The following is a 22,877-nucleotide window of genomic DNA, read 5'->3' as shown; positions in this document are numbered from 1 at the left end:
TTTACACTATATTAATAAACAACACCTTTCTCAATCACGAGTGTTAAACAGCAGTCTACCTGCAGACATTTTAATATTTAATAGTATTTGCATTGGCTACAACTGCTAATTTCTCATAGCCAGTTTAGTAGATGAAATATGGCTTCCAGCTACAGATACAAGCATTATTTAAACAACCTTAACACTTTATCAGTAGTGTATTTAGTCATAGTAAAAAATAATTATACTTACATGATGCATATAAAAATTTCTTTCCAGTACACAGAAAAAAAAAGGCAGCATACAATTGAAATATAGAAACACTTTATTCCCAGAAGTTGTAGCAGTGAGTTATCTTCAGACATAGAAAGGCCAATATAAACCAACTTTAGTACAACAGTATGATATACAACAAGAGCTTACCCATTCACATTCTGTAAACCCACATACAGAAACACGATGATTGTTATTGTCCCACCAAGCTACTGTATGGACATTAGACACCTCAGTACACAGACAACAGAACACACTTTTGCTTCAGGGTGGGGCAGCATGAATGCTTGATTTAGGACATCAATTGTAGCAGATGGGTGGAGTTTAATTCCATTTTTTGGTACAAGAGAATATCATCATGTCTCGTGACGCAATGATAACGATGTGAACAATGAGGAGGGACACGGGAAACACGTCACCAAAGTACTACAAACAGCTAGAAATGACGGGTGGATCAGTAGAGAGGGAAGATGCCTTGTTGCGCTGCACGCTTGCTGTCCTACTGCAGAACACACAGGAACAGGTTCAGTTACAGGTTTGGTGGAGCTCCGACATCTTTATTCAGTGGTTTCAGATTCTTTTACACTTGTAAGTAGGCAGCCTTCAAGTCTGAGTGGCTTTAAACTTTTGAGATGGAGTCATAGAAATCCGTGCAGAGCAACAAAGCCTCTCTCTCACACAGGAAAATAGCACAGTTGAGAGTCAAACCTCTCTTGTTCATAAGAAAATACCAAAGTTGAAAACACAACTCGTTTGCTCTTTCAAGTGCAAAATTCAATACTTACCAAATCAGACACCATACACTCATCAACCTCAAGATCAAAATCATCCTTGCCATTTGTCAGAAGTTGGGTTTTTATTTTTGCCATCAAATACACAGCAATTCAGGAAAGTGCTAGAGTAGCAAGAGGGAAGGACACAAATATTGCTTCTCCATCAAGATGGCCATACTGTGCAGTTGTAAACATTAAGAACCAATTTTTATCATACTGGTTGGTTATTTAGTGGTACGTTTTCCTGATGTTTTACGGGAAGAATGCAGATTTATTTTATCTTTTTTAAAGATGCACAGCTGTAACTAGTGTGAATAGAGGGAGTTTGAGTTTCCAACAGATGGAAAACATTGGAATACGAGAGATTTGTATTGCTATGGGAAGAGATCTATTATTTTAAAAAAGTAGTAGAAACATCGTTCCACTTGGAGAATCATACCTTGCTCATTGTATCAATCAGCAGCCTTTAATTCTAAAAACAACTGTACACACTTACACACAGTACACACACTCAAGCATGCTCACACATACTCAACATCTGCCCTCTGACGAACCTGGGCAAGGTCAGGATGGATGTATGGAAAAGCCATGCAGGGCAACAAATGCCAATCAGAATACTTTCCAAATACTTTTCCACACAGTTTTTTTTAGTAATGAGTTTTAAGTGCACCCATTTAGGGCAAGCTGCTTTGCAAAGGAGTGCAGTTTTGTCCTGGCACGACTTCACAACAGTGCACTACCAAAAAACAAACAAAAAAAAAATCAGTGAAGCTGGAAATGGTGTCCCTGACATCGTAGCTCCATCAGGCCCAGAGGAGTCTCTGCGGGGGAGAGGAGCAGAGGGAGCTGATGGAGATCTGGATGTCCTTATGGAGCAGGGCAGCGGGCTGGTTTACAGCACACACAATCAAAGACGTTAAAATGGAGTGACGAGGAAACCACCTGGAGTGTTTGTTCATTTGTTTGTTCGTGTGTTTGTGGTCCGCTGCGGTTGGCATGGCTTGGAGTTCCAGGTCACAGGTACAGGGTCACAGGATCGGAGGCGAGGGTTCAGGTAGTCAGGAGTCACAAATAGTTCAAAGGTCAGAGCCGAGGTGCACGCTGATGCTGGGAGAGCGCTGCGTGTGGTTTGGCGCCGGACTCAAGTATCCCAGTCCTTCCTCCTGCAGGCTGCACGAATAGCGGCCAGCTTCAGAGGCGGTGTGGTTGCTGGAGGGGGGGGCGTTGCCGCTGGCCACCTGCTCGAAGGAGCGGGAGAACACGGCGCTGGCGGTGCGTGTCAGGCTGGTGAAAGCTCCAGCCTTGGGCACCGATTGGCTGGAGGTGAGCGTCAGTCGCTTTACGGACAGCTCTGCGCATTCACTGGCGGCCCGGCCCGTTGTTAGAGGGCCCACCTCTTTGTCCTTGTCCTTGCTGGTGCGCCCGCCGAGCCGACACTTCTTCATGGCCTTGGCCCCCAGGTTCAACGTGGTGACGCTGTTGCTGATAGTGATGGTGGGTGGGGTCATGTCAGGCCCCACCCCACCCGGCCACACCCCTTCATCCACCTCGGAAATATCCATTAACTCATCCGGGGAACCCAGATCCACTGCGTCTGAGAGACAGACAGAGGGAGACAAAACAAGCACTGAAGTGAAAAACAGGAGCATGCAGAGGAAGAAATAACCACGCCATCTGTCATTCAGCCCATCTGAGCCACACAAACTATTAAGATTAACATGGCTTATAAATAATATATTAAATATAATGTGTTTTGCATGTGATGACTTCTGGCTTTCAGTTGGGCTGCATGACAGAGGAGCTCTATCACTGTCCAGCAGGTGGCGCCTTCACACTGGCCACCTGACATGAGACAGTGCAAGAGTTGTGTATTCCAGCCCAGCACACAGGTTAGGTTAACCAGCAGCACTGTGAGACAACAGTGAGTAGTATATTAGCAGAGGAGTGCATGTTGTGTCGTAGAGGCAGGAGAGGGCAAAGTCTAAGAGCATAAGCCTAGGAAAGACCACGAAGGAAAAGTAAAGGAAGACAAAGGCACAAATAAGTAAATCCCTAAATGCATGAGATCTTTTTCACTAAGTCTAAAGACACACACATAAACATCTTTCCTGCTTTCTTCAAGGCTTACGTCAAGTGGCCAACCACCCGCATATGCACAAATACACACTTTAGATCTGACACTATCACTGTTACAGAGCGCCCGTAAACAGCTGGAAGACAGACAGATAGGCAGGTCCCGTTAAAAATCTTTCATGGTCAGATTTCGCCTGTTCAAAAACAGGACAGGAGTCATCAGATTCAAGTCTAGATTTAACGCTGTGAGCGGCCTTTGCTTCAAATTATTCAAGTCCTGCGTATCTTTCTTCAGCCCCTAGCTACCACTCAGAAGGAAGTAATCTGTCTCCAGGTGCAACCCAGGGGTAATGTGTCGAGGCGTACCAAGGTTTGCTATAGGAGCAGATCCCTCCAGTAAAATCCCTGGAGTTAGACCCCTAAACAACCTCGTAAGAGCACAATCTACTGGTACTGGCACTGCTAACAGAGATAATATCTGAGCTTTCAAGGGCATTTTGTTATTACTGACCTTACCTAAGGCTTTAGAGTGACTTTTACCAAATGAGTCTGCAGTTTTACTGTATGTGTGTCATATTTAATGTCCATAAAGCTACTTCTATACTTTTTGTTTATGTGCCTTGTTTCACTGATATTCTGCTTTTAATAGGATCCACTTTCTTTTCCTCAACATAAACACATCACATTATTTTGATTGTGTGATTCAGTCAAGCACATTTCATTATGATGTATTTTTTATTAGGTTATTTATCTGTTATTCAGTTAGATCTTAAATAATTAATTAGATTTTAACGACTCTGAGCAGGAGATCTTCGAGAGGAAGCTTTAGCCACAAAGGAGAGAGTAAATGAATGAATGACATTGGATAGCCAGATGAGAGGAACGGTGCAATTAGGCCAAGAGAGGGTGGTGGAGCCCAGCGCAAAAAGGGTAAAAGAGGGAAAAGTCATCATGCGGCTTTTCAGACCACGCCCCCACACATGGTTACCTAGGTTACCCCAGGAGAGGGGCAGGGGGAAGGAGGGGCAGGACCTTAGTACTGGTTCCTCCCTGTGGAGGCCGAGCCCGAACCCTCATTCTCCACCATTCGCCTCACAGACTTCTGCCTCCTGACCTCCTGACCCCGCATGCTGGAGTCATGACCTCGGGGGTCCAGGCTGACCTCGGAGGCGGCGCCCAACGTGTCGCAGTCGGACTGGGCGCGGCCGTCAGGGCGAGGGCGCATGGAGTCTCCGTTGGGCATTCGCTCGCCGCTCACGCCTGTCACACTGATCTCGGGGATGGCCACGCCCCCCATCACAGCCTCACTCTCTACACTCACCTCCTGGGACTCTGGTAGGGGGGGCATGGGGTAGTGGGACAATACATATATATGCACAAACACACACAGATGGACAGACAGACATGCATGCATCATGCACACGTACATGAAAAACAAAAACACGGTCATGTGCACAGGCACACAAAACCACAGTAACACAAGACACACAGAGGTAATCAATGTAATGGCAGAAAAATAAAAAGACAAAAATCATAGTGATCAGAACATAACACATGGCCAAAGTACATGCTACATGTATATGGAGATGAATATGAACACAGTATTTCAATGGAATCACATTTCATACTGGGTGACCACTCACCCCTACACATGAGTAAATATTTAATGTTTGTGTTTTCCTCATCATCTGCTCTTAACAAAAGCTTTATGCACAGACAAGTAGCTCTGATAGGGGCACCAATAAGCAGGAGTCATGAGATAAAAGAGGGTTGTGAGCCTCACGATGAAACCTACTCATTAATCTAGCTGAAGGCTGTAATTTACCTCTCCTGGCAAAATAGAGCTGCTCTGTTAATTCTGAACCACATACACTTCATCATCAAGGACTAAGAAAAGACAATGTCTCATTTGTTCTGTGGTCATGTAAATACTATAAGCCTTCCTTGAAACAGTGCTGAAACTACACAAAACACAAAATTCAATACAAAAGTGTACACACTGCAACTTATCTGTGTTATATATATATACTACCTGTTCCCTGGTTTCCTGTTTCTGTCAAATTAGGTTTATGTGCTGTGTTGACTCTCTCTGTTTCTGGCTGCTCTCAAACTGTGCTCGCCTGTCTCTTTTTTGCCACCAACTTGGGCAAATCCTAACGGATCAGACAGGAATTCATGGTTTTGAATGAGGAGATGCTAAAAAGGAGGTCGACAGCACTACATAGTAAACTGAGGAATGTCGCTCTACAAGCTGAGGGACTGAGGGATGAACAACACTTATGTACACAGTGACTGTAAGGCGTGAAATGGTAGGGTGAAGAGATCGAAACCTCTTGCTCTCTCCTTTGGTGTGGATTTTTCTTTTCAAATCACCACCCAATACAAACATGATAATAAAATATTTTAAGAAAATGTGTATAAAAGCTCTTGTGCTTCAGTGACGTCGGCTTCCACAGCTGTGTCCCTACATCTCCATCTGCTTTTCTACCACGAGTACGAGTCTCACCGTGTCTCTTCCAGCGGTGTCCCCTGATCGAGAGGGAGGTGACAGCATTTCGGGAGATCCTGGAGGAGGTCGGTGTGATCTCCACCTGGATACTCCGTGCACCCTCCTTGTTGTTGCTCTTAAGTGCTGCTCCATGCAGTGACGACTTGATGGCATTACCCACCTGGGGGAGAGGAGAAGCACACATCCACTAACATCACTGCTTCAGAGGGTGCCGGAGTTTCACAGAAGGATTGCCCAGTGGCTCTCCGACGGGCTTGAAACTGGCCCAACATGTTTTATTCAATGTTATCTGGTGGTAATCCTGTTACTCTACTACAGGCCTACTTCTTGTCTGTTGTGCTACTTCTGACCAATCAATGTGAATGCCACAACAATTACTGCTGACTCAGAATTGAGTGGAGCCAATAGAAACTAATATAAACTAAATTAAATTTCCACCTGAAATCACTACACACACACACACACACACACACACACACACACACACACACACACACACACACACACACACACACACACACACACACACACACACACACACACACACACACACACACACACACACACACACACACACACACACACACACACACACACACACACACACACACACACACACAGTGGGGCAAAAAAGTATTTAGTCGGCCACCAATTGTGCAAGTTCTCCCACTTAAAAAGATGAGAGAGGCCTGTCATTTTCATCATAGGTACACTTCAACTATGAGAGACAAAATGGGGGAAAGAATCCAGGAAATCACATTGTAAGATTTTTAATGAATTAATTGGTAAATTCCTTGGTAAAATAAGTATTTGGTCACCTACAAACAAGCAAGATTTCTGGCTCTCACAGACCTGTAACTTCTTCTTTAAGAGGCTCCTCTGTCCTCCACTCGTTACCTGTATTAATGGCACCTGTTTGAACTCGTTATCAGTATGAAAGACACCTGTCCACAACCTCAAACAGTCACACTCCAAACTCCACTATGGCCAAGACCAAAGAGTTGTCAAAGGACACCAGAAACAAAATTGTAGACCTGCACCAGGCTGGGAAGACTGAATCTGCAATAGGTAAGCAGCTTGGTGTGAAGAAATCAACTGTGGGAGCAATTATTAGAAAATGGAAGACATACAAGACCACTGATAATCTCCCTCGATCTGGGGCTCCACGCAAGATCTCACCCCGTGGGGTCAAAATGATCACAAGAACAGTGAGCAAAAATCCCAGAACCACACGGGGGAACCTAGTGAATGACCTGCAGAGAGCTGGGACCAAAGTAACAAAGGCTACCATCAGTAACACACTACGCCGCCAGGGACTCAAATCCTGCAGTGCCAGACGTGTCCCCCTGCTTAAGCCAGTACATGTCCAGGCCCGTCTGAAGTTTGCTAGAGAGCATTTGGATGATCCAGAAGAGGATTGGGAGAATGTCATATGGTCAGATGAAACCAAAATAGAACTTTTTGGTAAAAACTCAACTTGTCATGTTTGGAGGAGAAAGAATGCTGAGTTGCATCCAGAGAACACCATACCTACTGTGAAGCATGGGGGTGGAAACATCATGCTTTGGGGCTGTTTTTCTGCAAAGAGACCAGGACAACTGATCCGTGTAAAGGAAAGAATGAATGGGGCCATGTATCGTGAGATTTTGTGAAAACCTCCTTCCATCAGCAAGGGCATTGAAGATGAAACGTGGCTGGGTCTTTCAGCATGACAATGATCCCAAACACACCGCCCGCGCAACGAAGGAGTGGCTTCGTAAGAAGCATTTCAAGGTCCTGGAGTGGCCTAGCCAGTCTCCAGATCTCAACCCCATAGAAAATCTTTGGAGGGAGTTGAAAGTCCGTGTTGCCCAGCAACAGCCCCAAAACATCACTGCTCTAGAGGAGATCTGCATGGAGGAATGGGCCAAAATACCAGCAACAGTGTGTGAAAACCTTGTGAAGACTTACAGAAAACGTTTGACCTCTGTCATTGCCAACAAAGTATTGAGATTAACTTTTGTTATTGACCAAATACTTATTTTCCACCATAATTTGCAAATAAATTCTTTAAAAATCAAACAATGTGATTTTCTGGATTTTTTTTTTTCTCATTTTGTCTCTAATAGTTGAAGTGTACCTATGATGAAAATTACAGGCCTCTCATCTTTTTAAGTGGCAGAACTTGCACAATTGGTGGCTGACAAAATACTTTTTTGCCCCACTGTATATATGTATATTCAAACTGTGGAAGAACTCATCTTTGACATCTGGTGTGACCTTAGATGAAAGCAGAGGAGAAAGTTGCTTTAAGCAACTGCTGTATGAATACTGCAACATGACTATTATACTGCAATGCCAAAACCCACGCTTTTAAAACCATTTTTTAGCCATCAACAATACATAACATACTAGTACTGTAGAGCGAGTACAACTATGGCAAAACATTTCTGTCTAATTGAGGCACATTCAGATGACACAGAGATCCAAGTGTAAAAGCACTGAACCTCACACAATGCCTGAAAGAACAGCATTTCTGGTACAACTAAGACGTGTTTTGCTCTAAACTCGGACTGAAGTTCAGATCATGTGACCAAACCAATAAGATCCGATCAATAATCCCATTTCTATCAGAGTTAAGCGCAGGGGATAAACCTAAAATCTTAGCACACCCTGACTGAGTTACACAGAATAATGAAAGAAAAAGGCTTTGTGTTTCACTTGATATAACACTGTTTCACAAGTCTTTCCACAATAACTCGGCACTTGTACTAATGATCATGTAACAGTTGAGTATTTAACATGAGGTAGAAAGCATCATAATCACAACACAACATGTCTTTTGTCTGTGAGGCTGCAACACTTTGGTCTCATGAGGGACACGTCACCGTACTATGCTAAGCTAGCAGCCACCTGGTGTGTTCCAGTGCAACAAATAAACACACTGTACAAAATGCTGCATATTTTACCCCTTCTGCACCAGGGTGTGAGTATGTGTTCATCACATGTGTTCAAAATGCTGTTTTTTTTAGTTGTAATAGTATATTTTTAAGCCCAAACACCATTCTTATTAATGTGAATCCAAAGGTCGTGTGTTCTGATTGTTGCGGAGGAGTACACCTTGACTTGTGTAGTAATACTGCGAGCTTAGGTTCAATCCTCCACTCCCTGGGCCTCAAGGATTATAGCTTAACGGAGCAGAGCGGAAAGCATGTAAATAATCTAGTGGGATTACACTCTGCTTGCAGTCTCTGACACACACAGTGGCCAGCACAGTGCAGCATAGTGTGCTGTGCATGAATTAAAACCACAGGAGGGGAGCATGTGCGTCCAAATCACATGCTCTCTCTCAGACAACAAACACACACACTACAGGTTCAGAAACAGACATAAGAGGGAGTTGTGATAATAGCAGAAAAACACGAGTGCACCCACCAACAGAGCTTCAGGGAACAACTCCAGCTGGGCCCGATACAGAACGTCATCCAGTGCTTTGGATCCCAATTCAACTTCCCCATTACACCTACACACAGGCACAAAAATATACACATGCAAAGACACACAGCATATGAGTCTGAGACACAGATTTAAGGTCTGCTGCAGAGTTTTAGACCTCTGGTAGCACAGTGGAGCTTGTTTTTCTATGACTGGGCTCCCATTTCTTTATCTGGTGCAGGAGGACACACATGCACTCATGTAGGTTGACGTAAGTCCTACCACTGGTGTCACACTATTGATCAACAGGTGGTGGTAACTTGCACACTTGTGTTGCAATGCGGTAACAAAGACAGGGAAGAAGAAAACTGGTTAGTTGTGCTAACAGAGCTGGATTTTAAAAACAAAAGTCAAAGTTTACATATTCTGTTGAGCACAGCCATAGATATTAGTTCAGACAGCTGACACCACCACTAATTTTTAATGCCTGCTAATGTTATATTGTGATAAAGCTGTCAAGTCATTTGTGAGATGCATCCCAGCCGTGTAAACTGGTTCATACTCAAAATACAAAGTGTGCAGGCCCAATGATTGTCAGATCTCTTTTAAACAGGCAGGTTAGAGCATAATTAGACCAACTCAGCTGCTGCCATAGAGACAGGACACAGGCAGTACATACACTTAGAGAAACAAGACACACATAGCTGATTGGTGCGCTCTGCTGGTCTGGCTTTGTGCAGGCATGTGTGTACACTCACAAAGCGTAGTGTATTCCTGTGATGAGCTGAACCAGGAACTCTGATGTGACCGTCAGCCGTGTGCTAATGCCTTTGTAGCGCCGCATCTGTTGCCGTGGATAACCACATATGCACACCCTGTAGGATAACCGATAAAAACACAATAGGGGAGCTTGCATCAGTAAAAGCAGGGAAGCTTAAATTAGGGAAACCACTATTGAGCCACTTGGCTGCAATTTTATTTTGCTTATTTGTTTGTATTCATGGTGGTGGTCACTTTAACTTTCTATGCTCTTATAACACCAGAATTTCCCCCCGGGGATCAATAAAGTATTTCTATCTATCTATGGGGAGCTGATATCAAATTCAATAAAGAACAAATAATGCTGGATATGAACACACATGCACACATACATAAAGCGTATGCAATGCATGCTACATAACGATTTATCTAGAGATTTACTAGATGCTCAAGATTTTAAAACATTGTATAATTCCAAATTGCAACAAAGAGGATTTCAGCTAAAACTGTGTTAACCACCTGTGCATTCGAAACTACAGGAGCAGTTATTTATGTACATGGCTGACACACCACAAACTGTCTGGGGGAAATCAAAGCTGATGAGTTCTCTTTAGCTCTGTGCTTATCAGAGCAATGCTCAACTGCAGTTGGCAGATTACCAAAATCACTGAGCTGGGATGTGTGTACATCGCAAGTTTTTGCTGAATAGCTGTATCTTGGTGTTCTCTGGCAGCAAAGTCTATAAGAAGATCAGATAAGCAAGCGCTTGCAAAATACTGTCTGTGTGTGGAAGAAACCTCCTAACAGAAAAGAAAGTTGCACAAAGGGCACATAGTATGAAATCAGCATCTTTATGTACGTATAAAGTCCTCATGAAAAAGTTACCCACAGGTTGCTACAGTGTATTTGGTTTGCTGAAATGCGTGATCGTGATCGTGATCGTGTGTGTGTGTGTGTGTGTGTGTGTGTGTGTGTGTGTGTGTGTGTGTTTTACCTGGAGCTGAGCTGGCAAAGAGACTGAAGGGAGGTGGAGGTCATGTAGCTGAGAACAGCGTTGTAGCATACCAGTAGAAAGGTCAGCACCTCAAATCTCAACAACACAAACATACCCTTAAAATAGCACATCATATATCCAACATCACATTTTAAACATATTGAACTCAGACAAATTTGGCATCCTTTAAAAGAGTACTCCACTCCCAGCTAAAGCAGATCTTTTTTATTCAATATTTTCTTCTTCCTTGTCAAAACTTGGCACCTGCATTACCCACAATGCAGTGCAACGACAGCCTGGTTGCAGATTTGCTATGGTAGAGGTCTGTAAAGCTCACTTATTTCCTCTCCCCATTTTCTTACAAATCATTTTAAACTTGTAGCCTTTAACCCCAACTGCTTCTAACTCAAATGACATCACTCGAAACAAGTTCTCAGACTTCATTTTTTCCCCCCGCACATTAGAAGTAGTGCTCCCTTAGACCTGTAAACAGACGTTGACCACTACACTTGGGGGATTAAGATCAAAGCATTTGTGCATGATCTTAAAAAGCAGCCAGGCTTGTTTTGTCACATAAAAACTCTTCAAGTTGATAACAAAAGATTAATCGACTATTCTAAACAATTCATCCAGTCAGTCTGAAATAAAAAATTAAAAAAAGTTGAGGAAGTTGCACTCAGATTAGCACGACCTTCAGAGTTTGGCTGCAGTGTGGCCTCATTACATTAATTCAAGAAACCCTAACAGCGATATGACAACTTCAAATGCAACAAAGCAAAGACAACTGCCATGGGCCATGTCTGACGCTGGGGCATCGTGCATAAAATAATTGGCCCTGGCAGCAGCTAAACTTTCTACCACAATGCAAGTCTGAGGACAGTAATCGCTGAAACTAGACAGGTTTTTAAGGTAAACTGCCATATTTACTCAGCCTATAATACTGTAACAATAGAAGAAAGTAATTTCTTGGCAATATGTGGCACACTTCACTTTAAAAGCAACAAAAAAATTTGCAAGTACAATGACTTGACAACTGAACTCAGTGCTTCTTTGTCAGATTGTTTGCCCTCCTTCATGTGTGTTTCTACTTTAGTTGTTAGTTTGTATTTCCTGCCAATTCCAAGCAGGCAGTCTGGCAGCCTGCCACCAGGGAAAGCCCATTTTAAAATGAGCACAACATCCACTAAGCTTACGCGTCACCTCTTGCCCGGCTGAGTTTAAAACAAGTGCTCCCATCAAGCTTCTTACCTGTTCTGTGCTGTAAAGGTCTCTCTCTGGAGGTGTGGCCCGCTGTACACCACCCTGCTCAGCCCGTGATTGGCTAGAGCCCCCTCCGTGAGGGCCATGGAGCCAATGGCTGAGGGCTGGAGGTGGAAAGATAAAGATGGAGTTTCTAAAGTAAACCTTTCTGCAAAATTATTAGATTTGTGTGCTTTTGTGTGCGTTTCTCACCTCATGGTACACTGAGGGTTTTGAGAGGGAAGGGACGGTAAAAGACAATATTTTACTCTGTCCATCTTTATCAACTATTTCCTGTAAAGAGAGAGACAGGAAGACGATGACAAAATGTTTCTGTGGGCGAGAAAAACAGAAACTTTTTTTCTGTGTGCCCTCAACAGAGCGTGTGCTTATCTCTTCAAGCGCACTCATCTGTTATGTGTGGGTGTTTGTATGTGGACCTGAGGGTCTCTGTTTCCCCTTTCAGTCTGCTGGTGTATGTGTGTTCAGTTATTTGCGTGTATCCTCTGTGAACACATGCACATAAACCCCTTGGGGTGTGTTGGTGTCCCCTGTGTGCATTTTAATGTCAGATGGATTAATGGGAGCTGGACAGTTAGTTGAGTGACAGTTGACCTATTCTGCTATTCAGAGAGGAAGTTAGGGGACACTGCACTTTGCTGATAGAAAGAACATTGAGAGCCAAAATGGATGAAAATGGGACTCAACACATCACATAATTATTAGTGCAGGCAGCTCTTTGTGGGACGCTGAAGGTCATTTGCAAGGTGTAACCCATCCATATTGCGTATTTGCAAATTCAATGCATTTCATTTACCCTATTTCTAACCCATATTTGCTCACACTCTCCATGCAGAGATATCTAACAAGGGAGAAAGGGCATAAAGTAATCTTTCAAAACACATGATGCAGATTCCAGAAATAGTTGAGCGGTTAAGTCGCCTGCTTCTGGAGCTGTATGATTACACCCACTTGCTAAGGATAAAGGACTTTTTTTGTATGTTTTTCCTTACCTTGCACTTATACAATAGTTTGTTTGTATTAACAGATCAATGCAGACATAAAAATGTGGTACTGAATATTTAAAACACACACACACACACACACACACACACACACACACACACACCGCAACCACCACCCTCATCCTCACCCCTACCAGGTTGTAAATGCCCAGCAGCAGGGCCTCGATGCAGCCGGAGGTGTGGGGGTCTCTGGCTGCGCTGACAGACAGGAGGCTCCACAGGAGCTCTGGCAGGAACTGTAGCGTGAAACGCTGCAGCTGTGGCTCACCGCTCCGGTAAAACTCAAACAACTGGTGACACACTGGCTCCAGCAACTAGGGAGGACAAAAAAATAGAAAATAAATAAATATGGGCACATCGTGACATCAGTCTACCAAAAATCAGCCACTGCAACAGCAATAAATTTAGCATTTGACATTTATGACATATCAATTATGCCAAGATAAAGCACATAAGTATTTGGGAAACACTGTTGGACAATCAAACATCAGTAAACCAAAAAAAAAACAATATGTCAAAAACATGTAATAATCAGTAGTAATAAAACATGAAAGTGTGTGTCCGTACATCGCTGTAGTTCTCTCGGATGACCTTGTAGAGTGCAGGGACCAGGGAACCTTTGTCTTTTAGTGAGGCGGCATAGGTGGACACAGCGCTGTCAGGGAGGGTCTGAAAAACACACGCAACGACAGCTGAAGTTTCATACACTATTGACTAACCATTGCTCTAAAAATAAACACACGGCGTGGCAAGTGGGGAAGTGAGTATTGACTGGTCAAACATTTGTTGATGTAGTCTAAATGTGATCTGTTCAAACTTGACACCTACAGCCCTTAAGACCACTACAGCCCGTCAAGTTCAGGGTACACAGAAATCTGCCAAGTATATGGTTACAGAAATGAGACAGAAATTATATCAATTAGAGTGAACTAGCAAATAAAAGCAACAAAGCATTCTGTGGTGCTGCTGTGCGCACAGGCAGACTGCCCCTAAATCCTATTTTGACTAAAGCTTGTAAAGACGGGCAGTGATAGAGTCTAAAGAAACTGTCAGTCATATCGATATCGACCTCACTGAGAAGGGACGACAGGTCCCTTCTCAGTCCCTTCTCTCCCTTCATCTGCTCTTTTGTTATCACTCTTCACCATGCCTCGGATTTGGTATAACTGATGCATCCGTGAATGTTCATGTCTGAGTGGGAGCGTGTAATTCTTTGGGAATGACGTGCTTCAGAGAGTGTTTGTTTATGTGTGGGGAAGGAGTTTGGCCAATAATAAGCAGTAGCAGGGAACGTATTGCGTAATGATCACGGGTATGAGGGTTTTAATATTGCTTTCAGCACAAACACACACACAGTAAAGCAGTACCTTAAATTCTGACAGCCATTCCTCCACCACTCCTTGGTCCATAGCCAACATGTTCCCTCATCTGCAGTGGAGTCACCTCTACCTACGAGAGAGAGAGAGAGAGAGAGAGAGAGAGAGAGAGAGAGAGAGAGAGAGAGAGAGAGAGAGAGAAACACCGTATAAGCACACACTCTGCATAATTATTGGCCGACAGCAAGTATATAGTGAACCCAAGCAATCACATCTTGAACAAGGCTCCTTCCGCGTTTACCTGCCTTCCATTGTTTGGCATCCTGATAGAAATATTCTATTGCAAACAGCAAACAGTACCATGGCAGTGGTGAATAGTGTATGTATAGGCTCCAGGCATCAATTCAATACTCCAAAGAAGCATAAGTCGCTCTCGCTCTCCTGGTTGCCTTCTCTTTCCTCTCCAGACACACACACCTCTGCATCAAGTGCCTAACCTGTTCTCAACTCAGGCTCGCAAATCGAAAAATCACCCACACAGAGAAGCCTGGCTGGCTTCACCGTTGAAGTACTGATGAGGACAAAAAAAAATGTGGCATTGCAGAATTTAGATGGTTGAACATGCTGTTCAGTTCTGATGTCTTTAAAACAGAGTCAGACAGAAAAGCAGACTCTTACCTGCTTTAGCAGAGTGAAATTAACACTCTGCTCTTTCCATCTCTGCCTTCATCGCGCTTGGTTATTTTTGATATCCCTTGCTATCCATCACAGCACTTACACTGTCTGCCCTATTTCTTTACATATTTTCGAAATGACGAAATTTGCCATCTTTGGGCTTGAATTGTTTTTCCAAGTGACATAACCAAAGTCACAGCAACCAGACTGGCAACTTGTGTGTTCTAGGAGATAAAAATCGCACAGGTCTTTCTCAGTAGGGATCCTTTCCATGATGTCGTAAGACACTTCAAATACCAATATGAGCCTTTCGGTGGCAAAAGCAAACTCTTTTAGTGGATGTACTGATGGGTGAGGTTTCCACAAAGGATTAGCTGCAGCCATTACAGTTAGTTTGCAACTGCCAATTCCAAACCTTTTTGTACCTCCGAGTCTTTTCTCTTTTGTACTGGTGATCTACTGGTATTGGTGATCAATTTGTTTGAATCTACCTTCTTTTCTATTTCAGTGTGATTCTCTCTCTGTGTAATAACATATCTGCTGATTCATATCTAACACTGCAGTTAGAAGAAAGATCTTCTGTCTTTTAAAACTACATTTCAAAATAAACAACAACAATGTGGGGATGATGACGACACAGAGCAGTATTTCTTTGGATGGCTGTTCAATTCAGACAGAAAGGTAATCCAGTGACCATGTTTTCGTATTAAGCACATTCAATCTGTTTCTTTTGCAATGGCTCCGATTCAGCTATGCTTTAGAAAGAAACTATCGGTAAGTCATATACAGAGAAACAATGCTAGTAACTCTGTGGAGGTTACACTTAAGACACAGTGGTGCTTCGAGCTAAATGCTAACACATCTTAGTTTAGCATGCTAGCATGCTAATATTGGCTAATTAGTACTAAACATGGAGTACAGCTGAGGCTAATGGGAGTGGTATGCATTTGGTCATAAACCAAAGTGTAGGGCAAATTGAAATTTTGACCTGATAATGTGGTGCAAAACAGTGAATCAATGATTTAAACAAAGAGTGAGATAATTTTTTTTTTTTTTTTTTTAAATCAGTAAAGCAGTTCTTGTCTTTTTAAAGCAGCTTAACTAACTCTGCACTGTGACTGTCACCATAAAACAATGGCTGACCATGGTCATATGCTTTCAGATGAGGAGAAGGACACTGTCTTTGTACATCTCTGATGGATTATTTGTTTTCCACTAGCAGTCTGTTCTCACTGCGGGGTATGTCGTGTCTGTGCTCTGTCGTGTCTGCGCTAGGAAACTGTGAGCACAAGGCTAAATTGGCGGTTGAATGCAGAAACAAAGTCCATGTTTGGTATGTCTAGTAGCAGAGACTGAGAAAAGGAAAGAGGGAGGAATAAGTCCTTCTGTGTGCACATTTATCATGCAGAAACATGCACTCAAATCTGAGCTAAAGGTAGCACGATTCCACCATTTAAAACTCTTTCACCAGCGCTTCACTTAGTAGATAATATGTTTATGGTTGACTTTCATCTCTTCCATTCCCCATCCCTGCTTTGCTCCCTCTGTCCCTCCGATCACCCTCCCACACAGCATCACTGCTCTCTCTCTACGTCTTCCCAGCCCCTAATCTGTCTTTCACACATCCAGATGCTTTATTCTGTATTACTCTGGTGCTTGGTCCCTCCATGGCAGCCAGGTGTCTATTTATGGACTGTACCAACAACAGGAACGACAAGGGGGGAGGGGAGCCAGTGACTCATGAAATGGGGAAGGATTATAAAGCAGAATAGCCTCCATTTAGAGAAATTAGTCCTTTGTGTCAGTCAAGCCTAGTTGTTCTGTTCTTTCATGCTGGTGAAGACAACAAGGAGGGCTGCAATATCTAAGGCCAGCATGTGCGTTTCAATGGCAAGCTCACTGAATGCCAAAGTAAAAGGCTGTGATTAGAGTGTGGATGAGTCGTTCTTGTAAGAGGACGGGTTCTCTCCTCCTACAGAATCACTTTTAAGCAGTCAGCTCTGTCTACGCTGGCATCTGGGGCATGCCATTTGCATCATCTGTATCCAGAAAAAGATACTTGAGGACTAAAATCAGCAGCCACCCACCTACAGTACGAGATACACACGGGCGACAAACTAAAGGAAAAGCATACATAATAGAAAAAACATAATAAACGCAGATTCTATCATGCAACACACAAGGGGTCAGTGGTCTGATGAGCATCGACGTATGAATAATTTGTTATGACCTTTGCAGAGTACAGATCTCAACCTAGGTTCAAGAATTGGTTAGAGATACTGTCTCTGGGTGACTTTTTATTGTTTCCTATTGACTTGTTCTGAAGTGAGAACCCAGTCAAAAGGGGTCCTAAATATGCACTAGATGGCTACATACATGATATTGTCAGCCTTCTCACCAACACATTATAGGAAAAAAAAAGATACAGCTTTCAGGATATGGACCATTGGCTGGGGTTGCTGGAGTGTAAACTTTCCCGAAATCCAATAAAGAGCAGACCAGAGCTGCAAATGTTAGCCTGCACTCCAACAGCACCCATGACGGGCTTCCACACAGTTGGGGAATGTGACACAGTGGATATATGTGTTGGGAGTGGATGTGGCTTTTTTATAACCTGTATCATACCAGACTGCAGTAATGCTTAGTTACTTAGTTAGTGGGTGCAGATAAACATACTGATCAACCCTTTCCCTACACTTTTCTCATCCCCCAAACACCAAATGAGGGAAGGCACTTTCAAAGAAAGGGTGTTTGATCCCTCCTGTCGGGCAGTGGAGACTTGGAGAATTTATATCGAGGAGCACTGAAGCTGTCGATGAAGCTCAGCCTAACACTCTAATAAGATGCTTTACATTTTCCTTTAATTTGTCATCCATCTGTATGTTTGCTTCCTACCTCAGCAGCAACTTAAATCTTGACTTCAGGGATACGAAAGCAGCAGCAGATATGGTTTGAAAATAATTTGAATTATGTAAAACATGACACATAAATGTGGCATATGTGTACAAAAAACATGAAGAGTACAAAGGAATTACACAATCCAATTGTTTGTTTTAACCAAACAACACTTTAAATCCCCAAGATACGCAATTTTTGAGAAAACCTAGAAAATGTATTGTCAAAATTGTTTAATTGTCCTTGAATGTCCCAGAGAATGTTTTGCATGACTTATATCATGCCGATCCACTAATTGTTTAACCTTCCAATTTTGATATAATTAACAATGAACAACTTCTGCGTTACTCACCCACAAAAATGATTAGGATTCAATCTAAAACTATGTTAAAACCACAAGAGGCAGTGGTACAACCAGCACATAATGCCCTGGCTCCAAGATTTCTAAGCTCTATTGACATACTGCAGACAGCAGCGAGCAACTGGTGGAGGAAAATAGAAAACTAATCACCCTGGGAGTACACTATAGAGCATAATTATGTTATCAGGCAGATGTTTATCTTCCTTCTTAGTATGGCTAACTGTTAGCCATCTCTATGTCAATATGGACTCACAGATCATGGCAGAAATCAATATAAGCCAGAGAGAGCGTGCGCACACACACACCAAATGATGCAGCAGCTGGTGAGCTGCTTCTGTGAAGCTCAACCACACTGACCGGCACAAACGCATACACATGAATAACCAGTGTTAAGGATAAGTGGCTGAGCAAGCTTGACAAGCACAAGTAACAAACCAATGACATGATCAACAAGTAGACACACGATAAATGCAGGAGAGGGAGAGACAGGCGGTGCAGGAGGATGAACAAGGCACAGATCAATGGTGAAATGAATTGAGGAAGAGATAAATGGACACATAAACGAGGTGTGTAACAACTCGAGGGATGGCTAACTCAAAAGGTTTGAGACAGTAGGGTCAATAAAAGAGGAGAGTTCATTAGGTTTCAATCTGTGCTGTTCCACACAACCACCTGATCACTGAGATAAGCAAAGATACTGACAAGCGCCTCTCTGAGATCTGAACGGGCTCAAGAGATGGATCTAATCAATGTGTTTAGGAGCCTGAGTTTTTTTGTTTTTTTTTAACCAATGCTGATAGAGGGAATCACTTGCCAAGGAGTGACTGACAGAATGTGTCATACATTACACAAGTGTGTCTGTGCAAGTGTGTTTATTCAATGTCTGGTTTGTCGAAACCTGTTCCTGTGAGCTAGCTAAAGTTGACAGCTCGTTCCTCTGAATTTACACCCACGCTTCTGTCTTAAACTCTCTGCCACACACACGCGCACGCACGCACAAGCCTGGCAGTCTAAATGAGCTTATTTTTGACTCCTCCTTCTGAGGACTTGTTCCAACACAGGCAGGTCTCCTTTGAGTTTGCATTCCTAATCCTTGTTGTAAATGTGCCTGCATGTCCTGGCAGAGTTACTGAATAACACCCCCCCCACACACACACACACACACACACGCACACACTATTTCACATGGACTGATACAAACACGTAAGAAGCACTACCAAAACACAGAGTGTCCTCTGGTGCTCGATAGTCAAGTGAGAACATACCTGTTCAGGGAAGCTGGAGGAGAGAGAATTGAAGCAAGTCCAAGTGAGAATGAATAAGGGGAGCACCCACACACATGCACATCCCTCCCTGCTCATTACCTCATTTCCTATTACACTTGTGCTTTGGAAACTTCTTTTTTCAGGAAGTGAGTGGGCCAATGAGATTGAGGGCTTGAATGGAGGGAAGAAAGGAAGGGAGAGAGAGAGAGACAAAGAGAGTGGTTTTGAGAGTGACAGAGCTGCCCCAGCTGCTTTTTCCTGTGGTACAGGGTGCAGGCCACACAAACTACTGGTTAGGCTTATAGTGATAATGACACCCACATTACTTAGCTCTCAGCGAATTAAAGCTACAGGGAGGTGAAGAGTTGTCAAATAGATGTAATAAGTTGAAATGAAACTTAACTAGCTAGAGTATCCTCAGCTGACTCAACTACAAACGCACCCAGACCGCTAATAAATGGTTTAACTGCACAAACCTATGTCAGAACCAGGAACTGTGGCAATATGACTCCACCCAAAATTTCCAAACTAGGTCAGCGACTTCAAGCTTGTCTCAACTTGAAGGGAAGCAAAATATGTTAAGGACCTATTTTGAGGAGCTGTGGGGTGTCCAAGTAAAGGTGAAGGCAGGGTTATGCAACTGTGGTCGTAAAGGGCACAGCCTCGAATAAGCCCAGAGCTCACAGCTTGACCTGCTGGTCCTGCTAAGAGCTGTTTACACTGTTTGCCCATTTCTAGGAATTCAGTATTTTGTTTTGATGCCGCTCTGCGGTTTATATTGCGCATTTTTCATGCCGTCTGTTGCTATTTTCTTTATTTGGACCATCTTTGCCTGTAGCTAACCCTGTTGCATCATCACTTCCCACCTTGCTCTCCCCCCCGAGGTCCTCTTCATAGCAGATTGCTCACGCCTTGGTGAAAAGGAGTGGGGGGGCTTTTTTGCTTCCGTTTTTTACACACACACACACACACACACACACACACACACACACACACACACACACACACACACACACACACACACACACACACACACACACACACACACACACACACACACACACACACACACACACACACACACACACACACACACACACACACACACACACACACACACACACACAGCAGTGGACTGCCTGTAGCTAAGTAGACATGACAATAGAGTATGTGGTTTGTGTGTGTGGTTTTTGCCTCTCAGGGTGAGAGATAGAGAGATCTGACAGGGAGGAATCCTCTTATAGCAGCCTACGCGCTTTTCTCCGCTGCCTCTAAGCCAGTGATGCATCTTCGTCCCTCCTCTCGCCCTTTCAATTCCCAGTCTTCCTGCAGCAAGTGAGCCTGAAGAGACCAGTGATTAACATCACTGATTTTTCAATTTTAAAGCTCTCTTTCATGTCCCCTTTTTCTTTCCATTTGTCTCAGCTTTAAATGTTCACAGTTAGACCCCTCTCTGACTTATGCAATTCTTTAAATGCTCAACCCTCAAATTTCTAATTCAAATATCACTTTGGGTGCAGATAATTAGCTTGATTTTCAAGATTTTTCCTGGAGCTACATCAATGTATGCTACATCAACTGGCACCTATGCCTACAAACGTATACTTTAGCTGACAAACTCAGCATCTATAATTCACCTATGTTGTGATTGTGTGTAGAGATTCTGGTGCAGAATTAAATTTAAGGGGAAAGGAGTGCAACTGTCATCATTGCTCAAATTAGCAGGATATTTCATGAAACCCCAGGCATGGGTGACTCTAGCTGGGATGCCGGATGACAAGCAAAGCCCACGCGATCTTCTCACTCTATGACCTGCTGGGCTTCACTGTCAACAAGCATTAAGAGGCCCGAGACACTAGTAGCAATGGATGCCACACATTAACTAGCCTGCGCATACATTTTACACATGTACACACAAATCCACATACTGAGACACCACTTTAACAGTGCACAATCAGCCACCCAACAGACCCATAAATAGATATAAAATATGAGTCTGAGAGAGAGAGAGAGAGAGAAAGAGAGGAGCAAAGGGCAACTTGTGAATTTAGCCGGAAACAGCGTCTTATTTAAACAGTAAGAGCCTTTGTGAAGGACACAGAATGTAAAACAAACATGATTCAACTTTTGACGGCATGTACAGTAGTGAAGGAGCTCATGTCATACAGCAGGACTACCATGGAGCTTTGCGGCAAAGCGTCACACTAATCATACGGGAAACCCCTGGACTGTCTGGGTAGAAAAAGAAAACTGCATCACATGATGGGTTTTAGAAAACTCCTAGCAAAGCATTATCTAACATACCAGCCTGCAGTGGTGTCTCTTCTCCTGCCAAACTGGCACACACACACGCGCGCGCATCACCTGAGGAATCTTAACAATGTCCTGACAGTCCACACACACATACTTACACACACAGACAAACACACACACACCCCGCTGTTATTGTAGATGAATTAGATTTTAAAAAAAATCTGTTCAACCTGTCTCTGGGCACTGCTAACAAGCTAGTTTGCCACAATGACAACTGGTAACACACCGTGAAATTCTGTCTCAATGCACCGGTAGCTCAATGGCAAACGTTAGCTTCCATGGCCATATAATTCAGTGTGTTTTAATAACCAGTACCAGCCAGACACTGTAAATGAATCCTCCGCGGTCACACACTGTCTGTCTCAGCTTGCTGAATGACTTCGAGCTGTCACCACGGTTTCTTACAGATTAGCTTGCTTGTTAGCTAACGTGGCTAAGGCGCGACAGCAAGTAAACTGGGGAAGTTACGGTTTACTTACTGGCATGCTATCTGTCAATTTCCTGGTATCGCTGTCCTCTATCGTTCCGACAAGACGAGGAAACGGCTATCACCACGCTACTCCATAAATCTCCTCAATAATTCATCAACATCAGCTCCTTCCATCTTCATTACTTTCTCTCCACTCAGACTATCTTGGACGAGGAGACTCGGTCTCCACAGACTGACAAGCGCCTGAGCCAATCAGTAAGCAGCATATCATGTAACTGCCGCGCCTCCCAGATCCGATATCCAATCAAATTAGACAATAGGCTCCACGTTAATAATTTCCACGATCATGGTAGGTTGTCGCTGTCAGTCATTGCTCTTTGACAGCAGTGATCTACCAGACATGATTTTAATCAATCACTTAAATAAGTAAATAATTGACAGTTAAAAGATTATTATATTGAAAGAAGAAAACATTATATTGCAGCATATAAATTGCAGTTACATGCCGTCAAGTCAGTGATTGCCATTGAATTATTTGATTAAGATACATTTACATTTTAATTATATAATACATAATAAGTTAC

General features: G+C 43.2%; 1 protein-coding gene across 2 annotated transcripts; it reads right to left on the bottom strand.

Annotated features, from left to right (window-relative positions):
- Window positions 1–286: 286 nt before the first annotated feature.
- On the bottom strand, window positions 287–22,476 carry hycc1 (hyccin PI4KA lipid kinase complex subunit 1). Of its 2 annotated transcripts, XM_070846429.1 has the most exons (12): window positions 22,343–22,476; window positions 14,406–14,487; window positions 13,606–13,707; window positions 13,173–13,352; window positions 12,227–12,307; window positions 12,023–12,138; window positions 10,775–10,870; window positions 9,780–9,896; window positions 9,022–9,109; window positions 5,605–5,767; window positions 4,087–4,430; window positions 2,481–2,619 (listed from the first exon to the last, which is right to left on the bottom strand). In XM_070846429.1, exons 2-11 carry the CDS (start codon window positions 14,454–14,456, stop codon window positions 4,132–4,134), a joined length of 1,293 nt encoding a protein of 430 aa, XP_070702530.1. In that variant the 5' UTR covers window positions 14,457–14,487; window positions 22,343–22,476; the 3' UTR covers window positions 2,481–2,619; window positions 4,087–4,131. The 2 variants fall into 2 exon arrangements, with proteins under 2 accessions (XP_070702529.1, XP_070702530.1); XM_070846428.1 differs by lacking the exon at window positions 4,087–4,430 and having other exon boundaries at window positions 287–2,619.
- Window positions 22,477–22,877: the final 401 nt, after the last annotated feature.

The sequence above is a fragment of the Pempheris klunzingeri genome, chromosome 16, assembly GCF_042242105.1.
Source record: "Pempheris klunzingeri isolate RE-2024b chromosome 16, fPemKlu1.hap1, whole genome shotgun sequence".
NCBI lineage: Eukaryota > Metazoa > Chordata > Actinopteri > Acropomatiformes > Pempheridae > Pempheris > Pempheris klunzingeri.
This window is presented reverse-complemented; position numbering and strand designations above follow the sequence as displayed.